This window comes from Balaenoptera ricei, chromosome 2 (genome assembly GCF_028023285.1).
Source record: "Balaenoptera ricei isolate mBalRic1 chromosome 2, mBalRic1.hap2, whole genome shotgun sequence".
Classification (NCBI taxonomy): Eukaryota; Metazoa; Chordata; class Mammalia; order Artiodactyla; family Balaenopteridae; genus Balaenoptera; species Balaenoptera ricei.
In genome coordinates this window covers 104170145-104186349 of record NC_082640.1, presented here as the reverse complement: position 1 = coordinate 104186349, position 16205 = coordinate 104170145, and the positions used below count along the sequence as shown (strand labels likewise).

Sequence of the window (16205 nt, the reverse complement as noted above, 5' to 3'; positions counted from 1 at the left end):
TATGATCAGTGCAGAATGTATTTTTCACTACGATGGCCCTAAGTACATTTCCACTATTAATTTCTAGAATTATAACTTTTTTGGCAGGTTCACAACACTGAACTGTACTCAGCTGAACTGTGAAGACAATCAATGTCTGTGCTTTTGGCTTCTCAGCATCCCTTTTGCTTTTTTTCAGGTAACAGTAACTCTCCCCCATTTCCCATTCTCAAATGGGTCTGGTGGGATTGCCAACCCCAAAGCCCTGTACCCCTTGGCATAGGTTTGGACCCATGACCTAGGCTCAGCCAATAACAGAGTATCCTTTCCCCGGTCACAGTAATTGTTTCAATGAGGAGCATGTGACCCAAGCCAGGCCAGTCAGATTCCTTCCCTGGGGTTCATTATATGGAGCTGGAAGGGAGACCTCTACCTTGGGATGTGCTCAACTGGGGTGATGTGCAGAACTCTCTGTGCTATACCAACACACAAATCAGAGTTAATAGTGGAAGAAAGATGAGACTGAAGACACTGTTTGAGTCCTTGGATCCAGCCGGCCTTGAGGCCAGCTCCACTTCTGTCCTTCCCAGTCAGTGTCCCTTTATGGCTTGATCTAGGTTGAGTCTACCTTCTGTCACTAGAACAAAGTAGCTAATTTGCAGTTCTTTGTCCTCTAACGTGTAGTTAATTTTTTTGATCCTAGATAAAGATCATCACATTTATTCCTAGTAGGTTTCATACTTTGTCTCATCATTCCAGTCTACAGAAAAATTTTAGAGTTCTGATTCTGTGATTCAATCAATTACCTATCCCTCTCACTTTTGATAAGGATGCCTCCTATGCACTCATGCAAATCATTGATAAAAATGTTGAGCTAGGCAGAATAAAAAAAAAAAAACCAACATCATGTCAATTTATCAAACAACTGAGTGTAATTTTGAGATGGTTGTTCAAACAACCATGAATCTACTCAACTGTACTCTTATCCAGCCCTGACCGTCCATCCTGTCTCCGAGATCTCGTTACCTGATCAGGCACCATGCCAAAGACCATGCTGCACCTTGGCATTCTGCCGAGCTACCACTTGATGATGTCATCCAAAAAGGACATAAGATTAAAAAACCAAAACTGGTCCTAGGCTTTAAAATGCTCAGAAACTCTCAGTAACCCATCTCCCTTATGTGCACACATGCACACACATAGACACAATCCCTCCCCCACCTCTGCCTCTGCCTCCTCCTGCCTTACTTGTCTGCAAAAGAACCAATTTTTTTTTTTTTTAAGTGGATTAGGTCAGCATGAAGTGAAAAGAGAGTCAGTCCGTTTGGGAAGAGGCAACCTTTTTACTTCAGAACAATCTGTGACAGGTAGCACTTGGGAAATGGGGGTGGGGGGAAGGGAAGCGGATGAGTATCTCTTAGCCACTCTTAGACTCATGGGGGCAGCACAGGGACAACTTTAGTAAAGCCTGGCGCTGGAGGGTGGGGAAATCAAGGAGCAGAGGCCCACTGTTGCTCCAGTCTGGCCTGTTCGAGGCAGTACAGTGCAGCAGCAGAGAGCACAGGCTCTGAAGAGAGCTAGGCCCGGTTCTCAGTCCTGGGACTATCACTTGCTAACCACCCACCACTACCTTGTGCCATACCCAGGTGCCATGCTTCACTCTTCCCACTCTCTCACGCTTCGTTCCACTCGGTTACCAAGTTCCCGTGGTTCTTCCCCCTAAATGCTTCTCACATCCACTTCTCTCTCACCTCATTGCCGCATCCTCGTTCATGTAACCGCCATCTCTTCAAATATTTCTTCTGCCACTTTCTCTCTCTCTTCTTCTGGGACTCAACTTATATGTATATTAGACTGTTTGATATTGTCTCACAGCTCTTGGAAGCTTGGTGTTGTTTTTTCTTCCCCCACCCCACTCTTTTCTCTCCTTGTGTTTCAGTTTGGATAATTCCTATTAACCTTTCTTAAGTTCACGATTCTTTCCTCAGCTGTGCCTACCTATTGAAAAGCCCCTTGAAGGAATTCATCTTTGATATCATGTGTTTTTTATTTCTAGCATTTCCATTTGGCTTTCATACAGTTTCCATGTTTCTGCCAAAATCCCCCATTCGTTCATGCAAGTTGCCCACCTCTTTCCAACAGACCCTTTAACATACTAAGTCATTTTTATTTTAAGGTCCCTGTCCGATGGTTCCAACATCTGTGTCATCTGTGAGTCTGGTTCTGTTGATTTCTTTACCTTTTGACAATGGATTGGGTTTTTTTCTTTGCGGACTTTCTGTATGTTTTGTAAATTTTTATTGAGTGCCTATCATGTGTAGAACAGCAGAGACTGAGGTAAATGGTATTTATGCCTGGAAATGAGCAGGCACCTTCTGTCAGCCTGTTGGCGTGGGGAGAGGGGGGAGGGCGGGAGTCCATCTATTGATAATTAGGAGTCAGGCAGGGTTTGAATTTTGTTGTTGCTGTCATTATATCAGTGCATCACAGATTTAAATTCATCTAGTTGTGCGCTGCTTAGCGTGGAGACTGGGTGTCAGAGAGTTTTTCTGTGTTCCTGCTCCACGCTCACCTTTTCAGCCATCCCAGCAGGCCTGCCCCTCCCCCCAGAGGAGACTGCCTTCCCTTGCTATTTGGTGCTAGTTTGGGGGCGGGGTCTCTGACATCCTGGTTGAGCTTCAGTCTTAGGCAGGTCCTATGTGAGTTTCAGGAATGGGGCTTTCTCGTACTTCTGTTCCTGCTCCCAATGACAGCCAAACTCTGTCTCCTACCTGTGGTTGGTTTTGGGTGGGCAAATTTTCTTGCCCTCTCCCCCAACAGAGCAGACCTTTGCTTGAATTTTCAGCCCAAGACAGTTTCCCGCTTCTCCCCTTGGGGTAGAGGGCTTTTGCTTGTTCTCCCCCCAGAAGCAATGGGTTTTCAAGTGTTCAAGAAGGACAAGAAAGTTTTTACCCCTCACCCAGAAGAAGATGAGTTTTGCTTTTATTCCTCCCCCTGAAGCAAGACTCTGTTGCCCCTCCCTCAGTGGCTTAAGGCTGTTGCTTATTGGAGAAAAGGATTGTGGAAGCAGCCGAGGCGTTTTGCCTTCCCCCAGCAGCTGTCTTAATCAACTACTTGCTTGTACCACCAAGGAGGGACGCTCTCTCCCGTTTCCTGCCCTGCTCCCACTTTTTCTCATGAACCTCCGGGGAGACCTGTGGAAGAAAGTTTGCCTGTGAGTAGAAACCCCTTGTGTCTGGAATAGTCTCCAGCTACTCTAAACTGACACGCTAGCCCATGTGTAGCCTTTAAACGTTTGTTAAAATTTTTGTCGGTTTTGTCTTACCTGCTTGTATGACAGCTCCCCCGTTTCCCGTGCTCTGCTAAACTTGAAACTGTTCATGTGTATCTCTCTCTCCTTGAAGAGGCTTTATTTGGTTGCCTTGTGACCTCAGCTTTCTGAGGGCTCAAGAAAAGCTAAGATTTTGTAGATTATCTGGCTATTTCTCATGGTTAAGGTGGGAGTGACGTTTTCTTGCAGCGTTGTTCATCCTCAGTAGAAATACAAGTCCTCAAGTCACTGTCACCTCTTTCTTAGGCAATTGCAACCACCTCACAGCTGGTGCCTGCACCCAATTTTGCTCCTCTCCGTACTGCAACCAGCATAAGTATTAAATATTCTGTAACCATCAGAAACTATAAGGGACCGCAAATAAAATACTTCAAACTAGCTACATAAAAACTGAAACCTAGGTTATGGTGTACCAGTTATCTATTGCTGAGTGACACACCAACCCAAAACATAGTGGCTTAAACCATGACATTTTTTCTGTTTATGAATCTACAGGGCTTGCAGGGACAGCTTGTCTCTGTTCCACCTGGTGTCAGCTGGGGTGGTTTGAAGGCTGGGGCCTGAAATCATTTGAATCACTTATATGTCTGATGTCTGGGGTGGGAAAGACTCAAACAGCTGGGGACTAAACTGCGGGAGCCCCTCTAGCTCTCGGTGGGGCCTCTCTAGTAATGAGGCTTCGAGGTAGCCAGACTTCTTACATGTTGGCTCAGAACTACCAAGGAACATATTGAGAAAGAGAGAGATCCCAGGTGGAATGTTTTTATGACCTAGCCTCTGAAGTCGTATTATTCATGCTGTACTCTATTAGCAAGGCAGTTACGTAGGTCTACCCAGGTTCCAGGCGAGGGAATAGTGACCCAACATCTCAGTGGAAGAGTGTCCACACCACACTGTAAGTTGAAAGTGTGGGATGTGATATATTGATATGGCCATCTTTGGAAAATACAATCTGCCGTACATGATTCTATTTGTTCTGTAATAGTGAAAAAATAACTTCAAAGAAATCAAGCCAGAAAATAAAAACAAAGGAAAACCACGAGCCATCTGATTGCATTATTTCATGTAGACAGATCATTGCCAAGGGTGAATTTGTGCTCCCCTCATCAATTTAAACATGTCAAACCCATGGCAGCCATAACCATCTTTCTAGATGCAATTCTGGTCCTGTCACTGCCCCTCTTAAAATGACCCTTTAGCTTCCTGTCGCTCCCCAAATAAATTCCAAGCTCCTTAACATGGCTTATAAAGCCCTTCACACCTGGCCTTGTTTATTAATTTCTCACCTCACCTTCTGATGCTTCCTCCTTTGTCCTTTATGCTCCAGCTACACTGAACCATTTTCCAGTATCCAAACCTTATTTTGCCTTCAGGCCTTTGTACTTGCTATTTTCCTCTTCTGAGACTTTTCTCTGCCCCCATGCTCTTATCCCTCTATTCTCTCCAACTGCTACTCATTTTTCTGGACTCAGCTTCGCTAACTCGGTCTCTCTCCTACCTCCCACCCAACTGGCCTAGGGCTCTCATATCTCCTTCCCATATGCTCTCAAAGCACTGTGTGCCTATGCTAGGGCTCTACAGAATCAGAGACTACAGCACCAGTTAACTAGGCCGTATCTCCCCCTCCATCAACCCACGTGGGAAGATACGGTTTTGTTTTATTCACCACCATGCACAGTGCCTGAAGCATGGCAGGGGCTCAACAAACATTGGTTAGATGAATGAATCTGTGCCTTAAATAGCCCACTGGGTTCAAGTAGACAGCCCTCTCACAAGCCTAAGATTGCGATGACAGTGTCCTGTCTTGAATCTTATAACTGAGGTAGGGCCAAAGCTGGTTGGGATAGTTTGGAATTTTCAGGAAAATATCAGCTGTTTTATGTGGCTGGAGCTGTTCCCAGCATTGGGGGGCTCATTCCATGGCAGGGCCAGGGAGTGCCTCCAGGGCATCTTCCCTTTTCCAGCAATAGTCCTGGTGGGCAGGCCTGCCTGAGAGGGACACACCTCGGCAACAGCTGGTAGGACGTTTGTTTACTTGCTGTGCCTACATCCAGAGTCTATTTCTGGAGCAGGTATTGGATGCAAGCCTGTGCCATTCCAGCACTGATCTTGCCAAGCCCTGTGCCAGGAGAGAACAGCGGCAGTCACTTACCTTATCTCCCTGGCTCCAACCAGCCTTCTCTGGATATACCTAGTTGTTACTGTTTTGCCCTGTTGGGAATTGCCCTTCTCTGGCTCTAAGGTTTAGCAGTAAATATTGCTCCATGTGCTCTAGCTTTCTGTCTGTTTCATCAAGGACATGAGGAAGGAAGAAAGTTAGGGGTGATAAGAAAGGCTCTCTCAACTCATAAATTTTACTGATTTGAGGAAGTCTTAACTGGAGTTCCTTGGGAGTTTCCAGGATCAAAGGAAACAGATCAGCATTTTTGGCCAATACAGTTTTTCCCATGGTTAGTCCAATTTCTGAACGGGAACTGGAATACAAAGAGGTCTTTTGATTTATTTATGATCCCACAGTAAGCCACAGCACGGATAAAGATAGCACCCAAGACTCTTGGTTTCAAATTTAGTACTACATCAATCGCCTAAGTTAAATTTATGTTAAAAAGTTAGCTTTGGGAACTAATATCAAATTTGTTTTTGGTAAATAGAGTTTCACCTTTTTTTAGAGCCATCACTTAAGTTGTCACCTCTAAACCAATTAAGAAACCATAGTTACAACCCATTAGACTCCCTTCTGTGGAAGCCTGTCTCTGTAGAGGAGTGAAGTGAGAAGGCAATAGAGATCTGGGGCCTTCCCCCGCCGCCCCACCCCAGGTTTTCACTCTCGGCTAAACATCTTTCAATCCTACAATTCCTTTTCAGTTCCTCTGAATCACTCCCCACCTTTTCGTATTAAGATTTCTGTTTCTTAGGTCAAAAATGGGAGGTAGGGAAAAGGCAAAGTTGGAATCCTGCCTGAATGACAGAAACGCTGTTTTCTGGTACAGAAACATTCTCTAACCATCCATGATCAGCTGCTCTTTGGGAGAGTATTTTCAGACCTTACTGCTTTTTTTCTTAAATTGTTGTTACTGAGGAAGAATAATTTTGTTTATCATGCAGGGAGAAGGAAAATGTTAGGTGTTTTTTTTTTGTTTTTGTCTTTTGGTTTTTTTTCCTTTCTAAACCTATCCATCCATCTGAAAGCCATCAGATAGCTCTGTAGGAAGAGTGAGGTTTGGCACCTGAACCCCAGGCAGAATCCCTTGCAAGCTTAGTCCAGGCTGGATGACTGTCAGTGTCTGGCTTGCTCAAAGTGTCTGGGGAACAGAGGGTCACTCTCTCTGTCAAAGGCATCATACTAATAAAAAGCAGTAAGAATAAAGCTAACACCAGTAGTCAATGGCAAAACAAAAAGGAAAGCCCATCTGGAAATTACGACAAAAATATTCATATAATTAAGCAAGTATATAGAATCACCTGGTTGGTTCCCATCCTTTTGGACAAGGCAAAATTTCTCAATCTACTTGATTTAGAAATGAGCAAATGTTCTCTGAAGGTTTTTATGGCCACCTGCTCATCATTAGGGATTTGGAACCTATTACCCAGAAAGACGCTCCACTGGAGCCATGACCTCAGAATCCTACCCTCAGGGCACCGAGGTTTGGCTTGTCAGAGGGCACATGTTAAAAACAGGAATCTGGCAAAGGTTACCAGCTCTCCTGCATTGACATGCATTTGTCTTTACCTCCTCACTGCCTGGGAGTACCTCTCTGGGAGGAATCAGGTTAATAGCACCACACACAGCTAGTCTGATGAGAAAAGTTTTATGTGGACAATACCAACTGAACAAGAACACCATAAACAAGGTAGGAAGCATAGGCTTAGCCAGGAAAGCTGCCACAAGGAACAGGTGTGGAATTATTCAGGAGTGGTTTCAAATACCAATACCATAAACACAAGTCTAATTTGGAACCTGGCTCTTTTTAAGTGCCAGAGGAAGTCAGGGGAGAAACCATGCATGAAATAAAAAATATACATGTATACACAGAAACACCTATATTTTCACACTTCTTTCGTTCATTTTCCCCACAAGAAACAAATCAGACGAAGGAAAAGCCCAGCCTCTTTTTCCTAAAGTCCCTATATTTATTATGGACTTGTTAGAGAAGCCTCAGATGGGTCTTGGATTCAAGGAAGCAGACTTCACTCTCTTCGGTGCCACACATCCCTGACAATTTACCAAGGGAACGCTTGGAACACAGGCGGGAACATCCAGAAGAGGCGAGACAAAATACGGCTCACTTAACTTGTACATTACACACAAGGGTATCAGTTTCTCCAAATACTTTCACACTTGGTCCTTCACTAGGTTCTTAGCAGACTTCTCACCTGCAGCAACAGAGCTCAGACAAGCTGTGAGACAGAGAGGAAGGCGGTATTTTGATCCAGCACACACTGGGTCAGTCACTTTACCCAAGACAGTCACACGTGCCAGCCCTCAGCAAGTCCTCAGGGGCCCGCAGCTGCTTGCTTGGTGGAGTGGAAGGCTGGGCTTTTTCCCTCCCTAGATTTTTCCTTGCTGCTGCCGCTGCCGAGCTCTCTGCTGTTCCCTCCGGACCCAAGACAGCTGCTGGGCGTGTGTGTGCGTAATTTATTGTTCCACTGCTGCTGGCTCGTCCCCGGGCGCTGGCTTCTCAACCTGCGACTCTGGAGGAATCAGATACTGGACCTCCTCCGTACTGATGGCTACTTTATCTGGCTGGAGCCACCTCTTGAAATGTTCCAAGGTGCTACGAAAGAGCAGGAGAAAAGGGTGGCTGCATCAGACCTCACTGATTAATTACTTAATGATTATCTCAGTTACTCAAAGACTGCCTTCCCGCCCACCACCAATTTCTTCCTATAATTGTTTTTCACTGCTAACACGGGGAGCACAGATACTCCTCTGACAGCTGTGCATCCTGGCAGCTCCGCGGCATAATTTACCCCCTAGCGGGCACTTGGGCGACAAGCAGCACCAGGCCCCCTTCAAATGCAGAGTCTCTGAAGGCTTGATGAGAACAGCTGAAGAGCTTATGCCTCAGTTCCATCTTTTTTTCCTCAAAACGGGAGAGAAGAGAAATTGTCAAGGGGAGGAAACATTCAAATAAATACCAAATTATTAGTGAGGCAGAAACCTGAGCATCTTGAAATCTCTTATACCTGAGGTAGTCTGAGGCTCAATTATACTTATAGCACTTAGTTGTACTAAGCACGATCTTTTGTGTTTCTGTTTGTTTAGTTCTTTCTACAGCAAGATGCCAAGATGGAAACATCTGAGTAGCAATGTCTCCCTCAAAGGAATGGCCACTACGCCAGGGGGCTCTTTTTTGTTTGGATCTGTGGGGAGGGGGAAGTGTCCCCCTCCCACCTTCCTTGAGTACCCAGGATCCTCCACCCTAAAGCTATTAGACATTCACGGTAAACTGCAAATGACTAGGAATAATATAAACCTCATTCTGTGCTCTTCAATAGCAAAAAATCATAAGCCAAGAAATAAGGCCATAACCAGCAGATTTTAGACACCTAAAATGAGGGAATCACGTTGTGGACAGTAGGATTTCCCAGCCCATTGCTCCCTTGCCAAAAGCACGCCATGAGGAGGGTCACACATCTGGCCTTCACATACATGAAGAACCACACAATTCCACTACAAAATGGCCTGTGTTTAAAACATAAACTTTGAAGTTTGAAACCAAATGCATATCTACTGTTTCCTGGCGCTTGTTCTGAACACTGATAGAAAGAAGCATTCCCACAGATGCAGGCTCAGGGCAACAGGTGCCCACAGCTCAACAGGTGCCCATAGCTCAGGGGACTAAGGTGTTATGTGGGCATTTAATCTTCATCTACCATACTTTTCATAAAATTGTTTCAATTATTTCTATAAGGAAGGGAAAACCACATTATTTTAGGTATTAATAAATACACAGAAACATGAACTTGAGGCTTGGTGCTGATCTGATTTCTGAGAAGAATTATTCCTATTTGAGAATTATGCAGGAGAAAGTTGTCTTTTCTTCTCACAACTGGAGAGGAAGGAAATATTCAAGAGGAGAGAATACCAAATTATTAGTGGCTCAGAAATCTGTGCATCTTCATCTTTTGTGTTTGGGGCAGTTTAAGGCTCAATTGGGAAAAGAAAAGAGTAAAATGTATATTATTTTCTGAACCCTCAGAGGGAAGTTGACTTGACCTTAGATGCCACACTGATTTCTGAAGGATCTGGGGGCACGCTGATGCAATATTTGAGATAATGTAAGTGAAAATACTTTGCAAATTAAAAAATAAAATGTAATCATGAAGTTCTATTCACATACTGTCCATGATTTCAGCAGCAGTATCTTCATCTGATACCATGCGACTCTCAAAATCAGTGTTAACGCTATGATATAAACTTAGGTTAAGTCATATTCCCCTAAGACCCTGTGTTAAAATTCAGGTTTTTATTTCCCTCACTGATTTTCATTTTGAATAATTTCTTACTGAATTTTAAGATTCTGTTAGGAAGAATAATATTAAGAATAGCTAACACACAGTACTGACCCTGTGCCAGGCACTGTTCTAAGTGCTTTATACATAGTAACTCATTTAATGCTCATAACAACCTTATAAGGTAAGAGGTACTACTCCTGCTTTACAGAGCAGGAAGCTGAGGCACACACAGGTTACTCACCCAGAAACATACAACCAGTTAAGTGGCAGAGCTCCTGCCCCCAGTATCAAGCACCATCCTGCTCTTTGTGGCAGAATGCCCTCTCCTCCTTTCTGCATCCAGCCCATCTGCAGATACTGTTCTCCTTTGGTACAAAACCAGACCCCAGAGGAAGCTCAATGGTCTTTCAACTCCTAAAGCAGATGAGTCACTTCCGCTCATCTGGCTCTTTTCTTATGCTGCCTCGTTTTGTTAGGTATGTCTACATATATATTTGTCAGCTCTCCCCACCTAGTTCTGAGGACCAAAAAAAGGCTCTAAAACGTCCTTACACCTCCCCTCCATGCCTATGACATCAAGCACAGTGCCTTCATAGTAGATGCTTAAGAAATTCATTCATCTGGTCTACACAAATTTGAATGTCTACTCAAATTTGACAGAAATATGACAGAAACTCTGTAAGGCAGTGGAGATTCATAGGTAAGAAGACTTGGTTCCAGTTGTTGATTGATTACTATTTTCTCAAGCACAGTGTGTACTTAAAATGAAGACAATAGTTTATTCTCAACTCTGTTCAAGCTGTGATCAAGTTGTAGGTGGGGGGGCTTCCCTGGTGGCACAGTGGTTAAGAATCCACCTGCCAACGCAGGGGACACGGGTTCGAGCCCTGGTCCGGGAAGATCCCACATGCCGCGGAGCTACTAAGCCCATGAGCCACAACTACTGAGCCTGCGCTCTAGAGCATGCGAGCCACAACTACTGAGCCCACGTGCCACTACTACTGAAGCCTGCGCACCTAGAGCCTGTGCTCCGCAACAAGAGAAGCCACCGCAATGAGAAGTCCGCGCACGGCAACGAAGAGTAGCCCCTGCTCGCCACAACGAGAGAAAGCCCGCACGCAGCAACGAAGACCCAACGCAGCCAAAAAAAAAAAAAAAAAAGATGTAGGTGGGGAATTTGCTTTTTAGCAAAAATACTCATTCCCAAAAATCTGCCACTGGACTAAGCAAATAAAGCAACCTTAAAAAGGACGATTTTAGCTCAGAAAAGCTGATGTTGATATCAACTTATATCTGGACTCAGATGTCGCTCTCCCTGACTTCTTTAGAGGAAGAGAAATGCTTTCAGTGAAACAGACCGTCACCTGGAGCTGGACTGAGAATCAATTACCTCTCATCAGAATCAAGTCCATCCACAAAGAATTCCGATGCTAACTTCTCCTGGAGGAACCGATCCCAGCATTCCTTCTTTGCTTGGGCCAGGGTTCGAAGCATGTCCTTGGAAGTCACTTCCTGATGTAAACCTTTGATTCTTCTCAGTTTCTTCTCTGAAGAGAGGGGAAGTTGAACTTAACAAGGAAAGTGAGTATGAAACAAAACTAATCTAAAATGCAAAATGCCAGACTTCCCTGGAGGTCCAGTGGTTGAGACTCTGCGCTTCCACTGCAGGGGGCACAGGTTCAACCCCTGGTCGGGGAACCAGGATTCCGCATGCCACACAGTGAGGCCAAACAAAACAAGACAAAACAAAATGCAAAATATCAACTTAAAAATTCTCTCACTGATGAGTACAAGCACACTCCCTGAAAAAGAGCTCATTTTTTTAAGGAGGACAAACGTACATTTTTCTTTTTCCATCCCAATGCCTTCTCTCTGCATTGTATCAAATAACTGTTTAATTGTTTAACCCCAGAAAAGGGGTTTATAGGTTCTCATAAACAAATTGATGGCATGGTTTCTTTGAAATCACAGAAGCCCAGCAGGTATCTCTCTAAGAAATGCTTGTTTTCCCTGGCTTGACATGTGTATACTATTTTCTTTTTTCAACTCCTGAAAATAGTCTCTGGGAGGAGTAAATGGTTTTTTTGTTACAGTGTCATAAAGTGGTTTCCAAACCTCATGAGAAAGAATTAGATAAAATGAAGAGAGATTCGATGGTTCATTAGACACAAAAATTGACTTGATGAGAACTCAATAATAAGAGACCTGTAAGATCTCTATGTGTGATTAAGTTCTTGATTAAAGAAAAGGAATCTCCCAACATTTTTTTTGAAGGTTGTTCTGCTTGTGGCCTGGATGTTGGAGCCTAACAAAAACAAACATCTTGTAATCCCTGTGAGGGTGGTCCATTATGGCTTCCTGGTGATACATGTTTAGTTACTCTTCTTTGCATTTTAAGTATAATTGATGAACAGATAGCCCCTTTAAAAGAATACAAGTAAGGGTATCACCATTTGCCTTCTGCCTTAATTTAGTCTTGCCTCCAACTATAATAAATAGGTAAATGATGACTTTTTGGAGGGGAGGGGTGGACATCAAGCCCACCAATAGAAACTTTATGATTTGCAATCTTGCTTTCATTTCTAAACAAGCCGCATCAGCTGGAACCCACTGATCAAAACAAACACCTTTTGTTGCTACAAGTTACCACCAAAAGCTCACCCATGTAAAAAAAAAACCTACAGTTGATAAATGTTAAATATTTGAGGGTTTTTTTTCTCCTGGAGGATGGGTAAAGGATTATGTATATCTCAGGTTGAACTGGTTAAAAGTTTTTAATTGTTGCTCTTAGTGGATTCTCTGATATAAGTTTATTTGGCAATAAAAACAATCTTTATGTTGTCAGGCCTTGATTGTCAAGGTGGGAGGTAGTCTTTTGGGCTGGAAAAGGTCTTCCCCTTTCTGAGGGTGCTGAGTCCCTGATCAGATGTGATCAGGCAGAAATAGGTGCCTTGCATCCTCCAAACCCGCTTGCCATTATCTTCCAGACTCTGCCATAGGCATCAGGAATCCCTCTTATTTTCTTCAGGGGAGGACATTTTAATCATCATCTTAACTGATTTTAGAAAAGATCTGTGGAGTTTTAACTTTCTGAACCAGTCTTCACCAATCAAAAACATCACTGAATCCATGAAAGTTTCTTATATGCCCTGGGCACAGAGCACCAACAAGCCGAAGGATCTGGTTCTTCAGCTTCCTCAGACTGTGGCTTCTTCTCCTTATCATCATTAAACAGATATTCTGACTACTACAACAGAACTGGTAACCTCCTCGGCCATTGCTGCAAGTATTACTATACTATCTCTGGTGGCTTCCCAACAAATTTCATATTACACCCTCATCTTTCTCATTAGCTATCATTCCACCTGTGTTTTTCTCATATTTTTTTCCTCCAGTACATCATTAATCAAATTCCTTCTATTTTTCCAAGAAACTTCTTAGCAATCATGTAAACTCTATTCTGACTCTTCTTTCTGTCCTTCCTCAAATGCTTCTTCTTCCTGAATTGCCTTTCCTTCCTCAAATAATTATTCTCAGGTTTGGTTTTGTGACACATTGATGCATCTCATGGATGTCTAATAATAAAGGTTAACACAATTCTGAAGATTGGCGATCACTGCTGAAGACTGATATTTGTCTTTCCCCTAGCACGGGACAATCTGAATCTCTTTCCTTTGTTAGGAGTCTCTCTAAATACTTAAGGCCACAGGACAGGGCAGTGAAGATGTGTTCAGGAAATATTTAAAAACTAAAATGGCTAACAAGAGGCAGCATGAATTTTATGTCAATATACTCCCATCCCAACCATCAATCTATTAAATATAACAATTTCTCAAACTGTAGCATCATAAATCCACATGTAGCTCTGGGACCATGACCTTCTTCTTTCAGGATGCATAAGGTATGACACTTTGGGGTTATCTGAATACATGGGCCACCAAGAGTGTACAAGAGTGTCCTACAGAATGCCAATAAATAAAGCAGAATTTAGATGAAACAGTCAGAGGCAGGAGATGACAAAGATTGTTAAGGGATGTACAAGGAAAAGGGGGCTCCTTCCCAACAACCAACCTGAAACACCCCCTAGAATTACATCTGACAGATACATGGGGTAAGGACAAAAAAACAAACAAAAAAACAAACTGAGAATAGAAAACCAGGTTTGATGTAACAGAACTTCAGCATGCTTCCTTAAAAACCACCAGCTTCTGATTAAAAAAAAAAGAAAAGCCATCTAACTTACCTAGAGATGCTAAATACACTTCTGAATCCTGCAGGGGAGCCCAAGGCTTTACAGCTGGCTGCACAGCAAAGTCTGGGGCTTCCCTCTGGCCTGTGCCTGCAGGGTAAGAATCCATAAAGGAGTCTGAGAAAGCATTGCTGGCACTATCCTCTTGGTCAGGATGTGGCAGACAGGAACAGATTTCGGCCCAAAGATCCGGGCCAGATCTTGTAGTTGTAGAGTCAGTGTTCTCAAACATTTTCATTTGGAATCTGAGCTGAAAAAACAGAAGCTCAAGTGAATAAGGACTGACTTAGGAAGGAAGGTAATAGCCTTTTATGAAGTTTCTCTTAACAAAATTTAAAATGTCTTCTATGACATTCCTATGTTATAGAGAAAAAGATGACAAAAGGGTAATTAGGTTCCTCTTCTGGCTCTGCACTCAGGTTGTTTTCATAATGAAGTTTGTCTTTTAAAATGGAATTTCTTTTTTAAATTAATTAATTAATTAATTAATTTTTTGGCTGTGTTGGGTCTTCGTTGCTGCACATGGGGTTTCTCTAGTTGTGGCAAGCGGGGGCTACGCTTTGTTGCAGTGCGCGGGCTTCTCATTGCGGTGGCTTCTCTTGTTGTGGAGCATGGGCTCTGGGCACGTGGGCTTCAGTAGTTGTGACACGTGGACTCAGTAGTTGTGGCTCATGGGCTCTGGAGCGCAGGCTCAGTAGTTGTGGCGCACAGGCTTAGTTGCTCTGCAGCATGTGGGATCTTCCCGGACCAGGGCTCGAACCTGTGTCCCCTGCATTGGCAGGCAGATTCTTAACCTCTGCGCCACCAGGGAAGTCCCTTAAAATGGAATTTCTATAAGCCAGACACAAAAGGACAAATATTGAATGATTCCACTTATATGAGGTCTATGCAGTCAAACTCATAGAGACAGAAAATAGAATGGTGGTTGGAGGCGGGGATGGTAATGGGAGTTACTGTTTAATGGGTACAGAGTTTCGGTTTGGGAAGTTCTAGAAATGGATGGTCGTGATGGTTGTACAATAATGTGAATGCCACTTAACAGTACATCTAAAAATGGTTAAAATGGTAAAATTTATGTTATGGATGTTTTAACACACATACGCACACACACACACAGGAATTTCTAGGACATTTCCAGTGAGGACAACCATTCTGCACTTTTCTCCAAAGATCTCCAAAATGCAACCACTCTGTCCTCAGCCAATTAAATTCTGTTTTCAATAGGACACAGACTAAAGGCCCTGCACAGTTCCATATACAGTACACCAGGATAATAAAAATGCTGCTTGGTGAAAACTGTCAGAGAGTACTGTCATATGCAAGACTCATGTGCTCATTACATGGAGACGCTGGGCTACACGGCTCATGTTCTTATTTTAATAGAAAAATGGAAAGATAGACATTGTCATCATTTTACAGATGAAAAAACTGAGGATCATAAGGGTAACTTGTCAAAGGCACATTACTGATACAGAGTGAATCCCTGATTGGAAACCAGACCTGTGCCGCTCCAAAAGCCATGTTTTTACCCAAAATCACTCTGCCTGTTTGGGACTCTATACTGAAAGTAGCCTGAGCAGAGCTAAGTGGGAAGGGCTACCCACAAAGCCTGGGGGCTTTCGTAACTATCTAGTCTAATAGGATGAATTGACACCTTCTTACAGGAGGGACCTTTGAGATTAGGAAGGCTGCCTGGGAAAAGGTCTGAATAATTCCAGGAGTGAGAGCCCAGCCAGCGCAATGGCCCGGAAGTAAAAGGGCCAGACATGTGACGGAGTCCCTGTATGAACTGTCACAGTGAGGCTCCACTCCTATCCCAAAGTCGTTTGAACCCACCCACACCAAAACTTTGCTAGCATCAGAGCCCTGGTCCCCTGGTCCCCCGGTCCCCCGCAGGAAGTCCAGACCAGCGCGGAAAACCCTGGTGTCCAGATCCCGGGCCTCAGTCACTCCGGCCTCAAGGACTTGGCTAGGCGGGACGACTCAGGCCCCGAGGCACCTCTGTGGTATCTCGGAATGTGGCCGGAGCAGGGGATACAAAACGCTGGGCACCCCCGCGCATCTCCACCTACCGCAACCGCCTGCCCAGCAGTCCGCAAACGCTCAGCTCAGTTCAGTCGCTGGCAGCCGGGGAGAAATAGGGAGGCGGAGTCTCCAGGTGACGGATCCCTGGAGTCCTCCAACCAC

At 44.0% G+C, this 16205-nt stretch overlaps 1 protein-coding gene across 2 annotated transcripts; it reads right to left on the bottom strand.

Annotated features, from left to right (window-relative positions):
• Positions 1-7420: 7420 nt before the first annotated feature.
• Positions 7421-16179, bottom strand: CCDC32 (coiled-coil domain containing 32). 2 transcript variants are annotated; one of them, XM_059913621.1, is made up of 4 exons: positions 16091-16179; positions 14013-14268; positions 11160-11316; positions 7421-8085 (listed from the first exon to the last, which is right to left on the bottom strand). In XM_059913621.1, the coding sequence occupies exons 2-4, from the start codon at positions 14254-14256 to the stop codon at positions 7947-7949; spliced, it is 540 nt and encodes a 179-aa protein (XP_059769604.1). In that variant the 5' UTR covers positions 14257-14268; positions 16091-16179; the 3' UTR covers positions 7421-7946. The 2 variants fall into 2 exon arrangements, with proteins under 2 accessions (XP_059769604.1, XP_059769605.1); XM_059913622.1 differs by having other exon boundaries at positions 14013-14263; positions 16091-16177.
• Between the last annotated feature and the right edge of the window lie 26 nt (positions 16180-16205).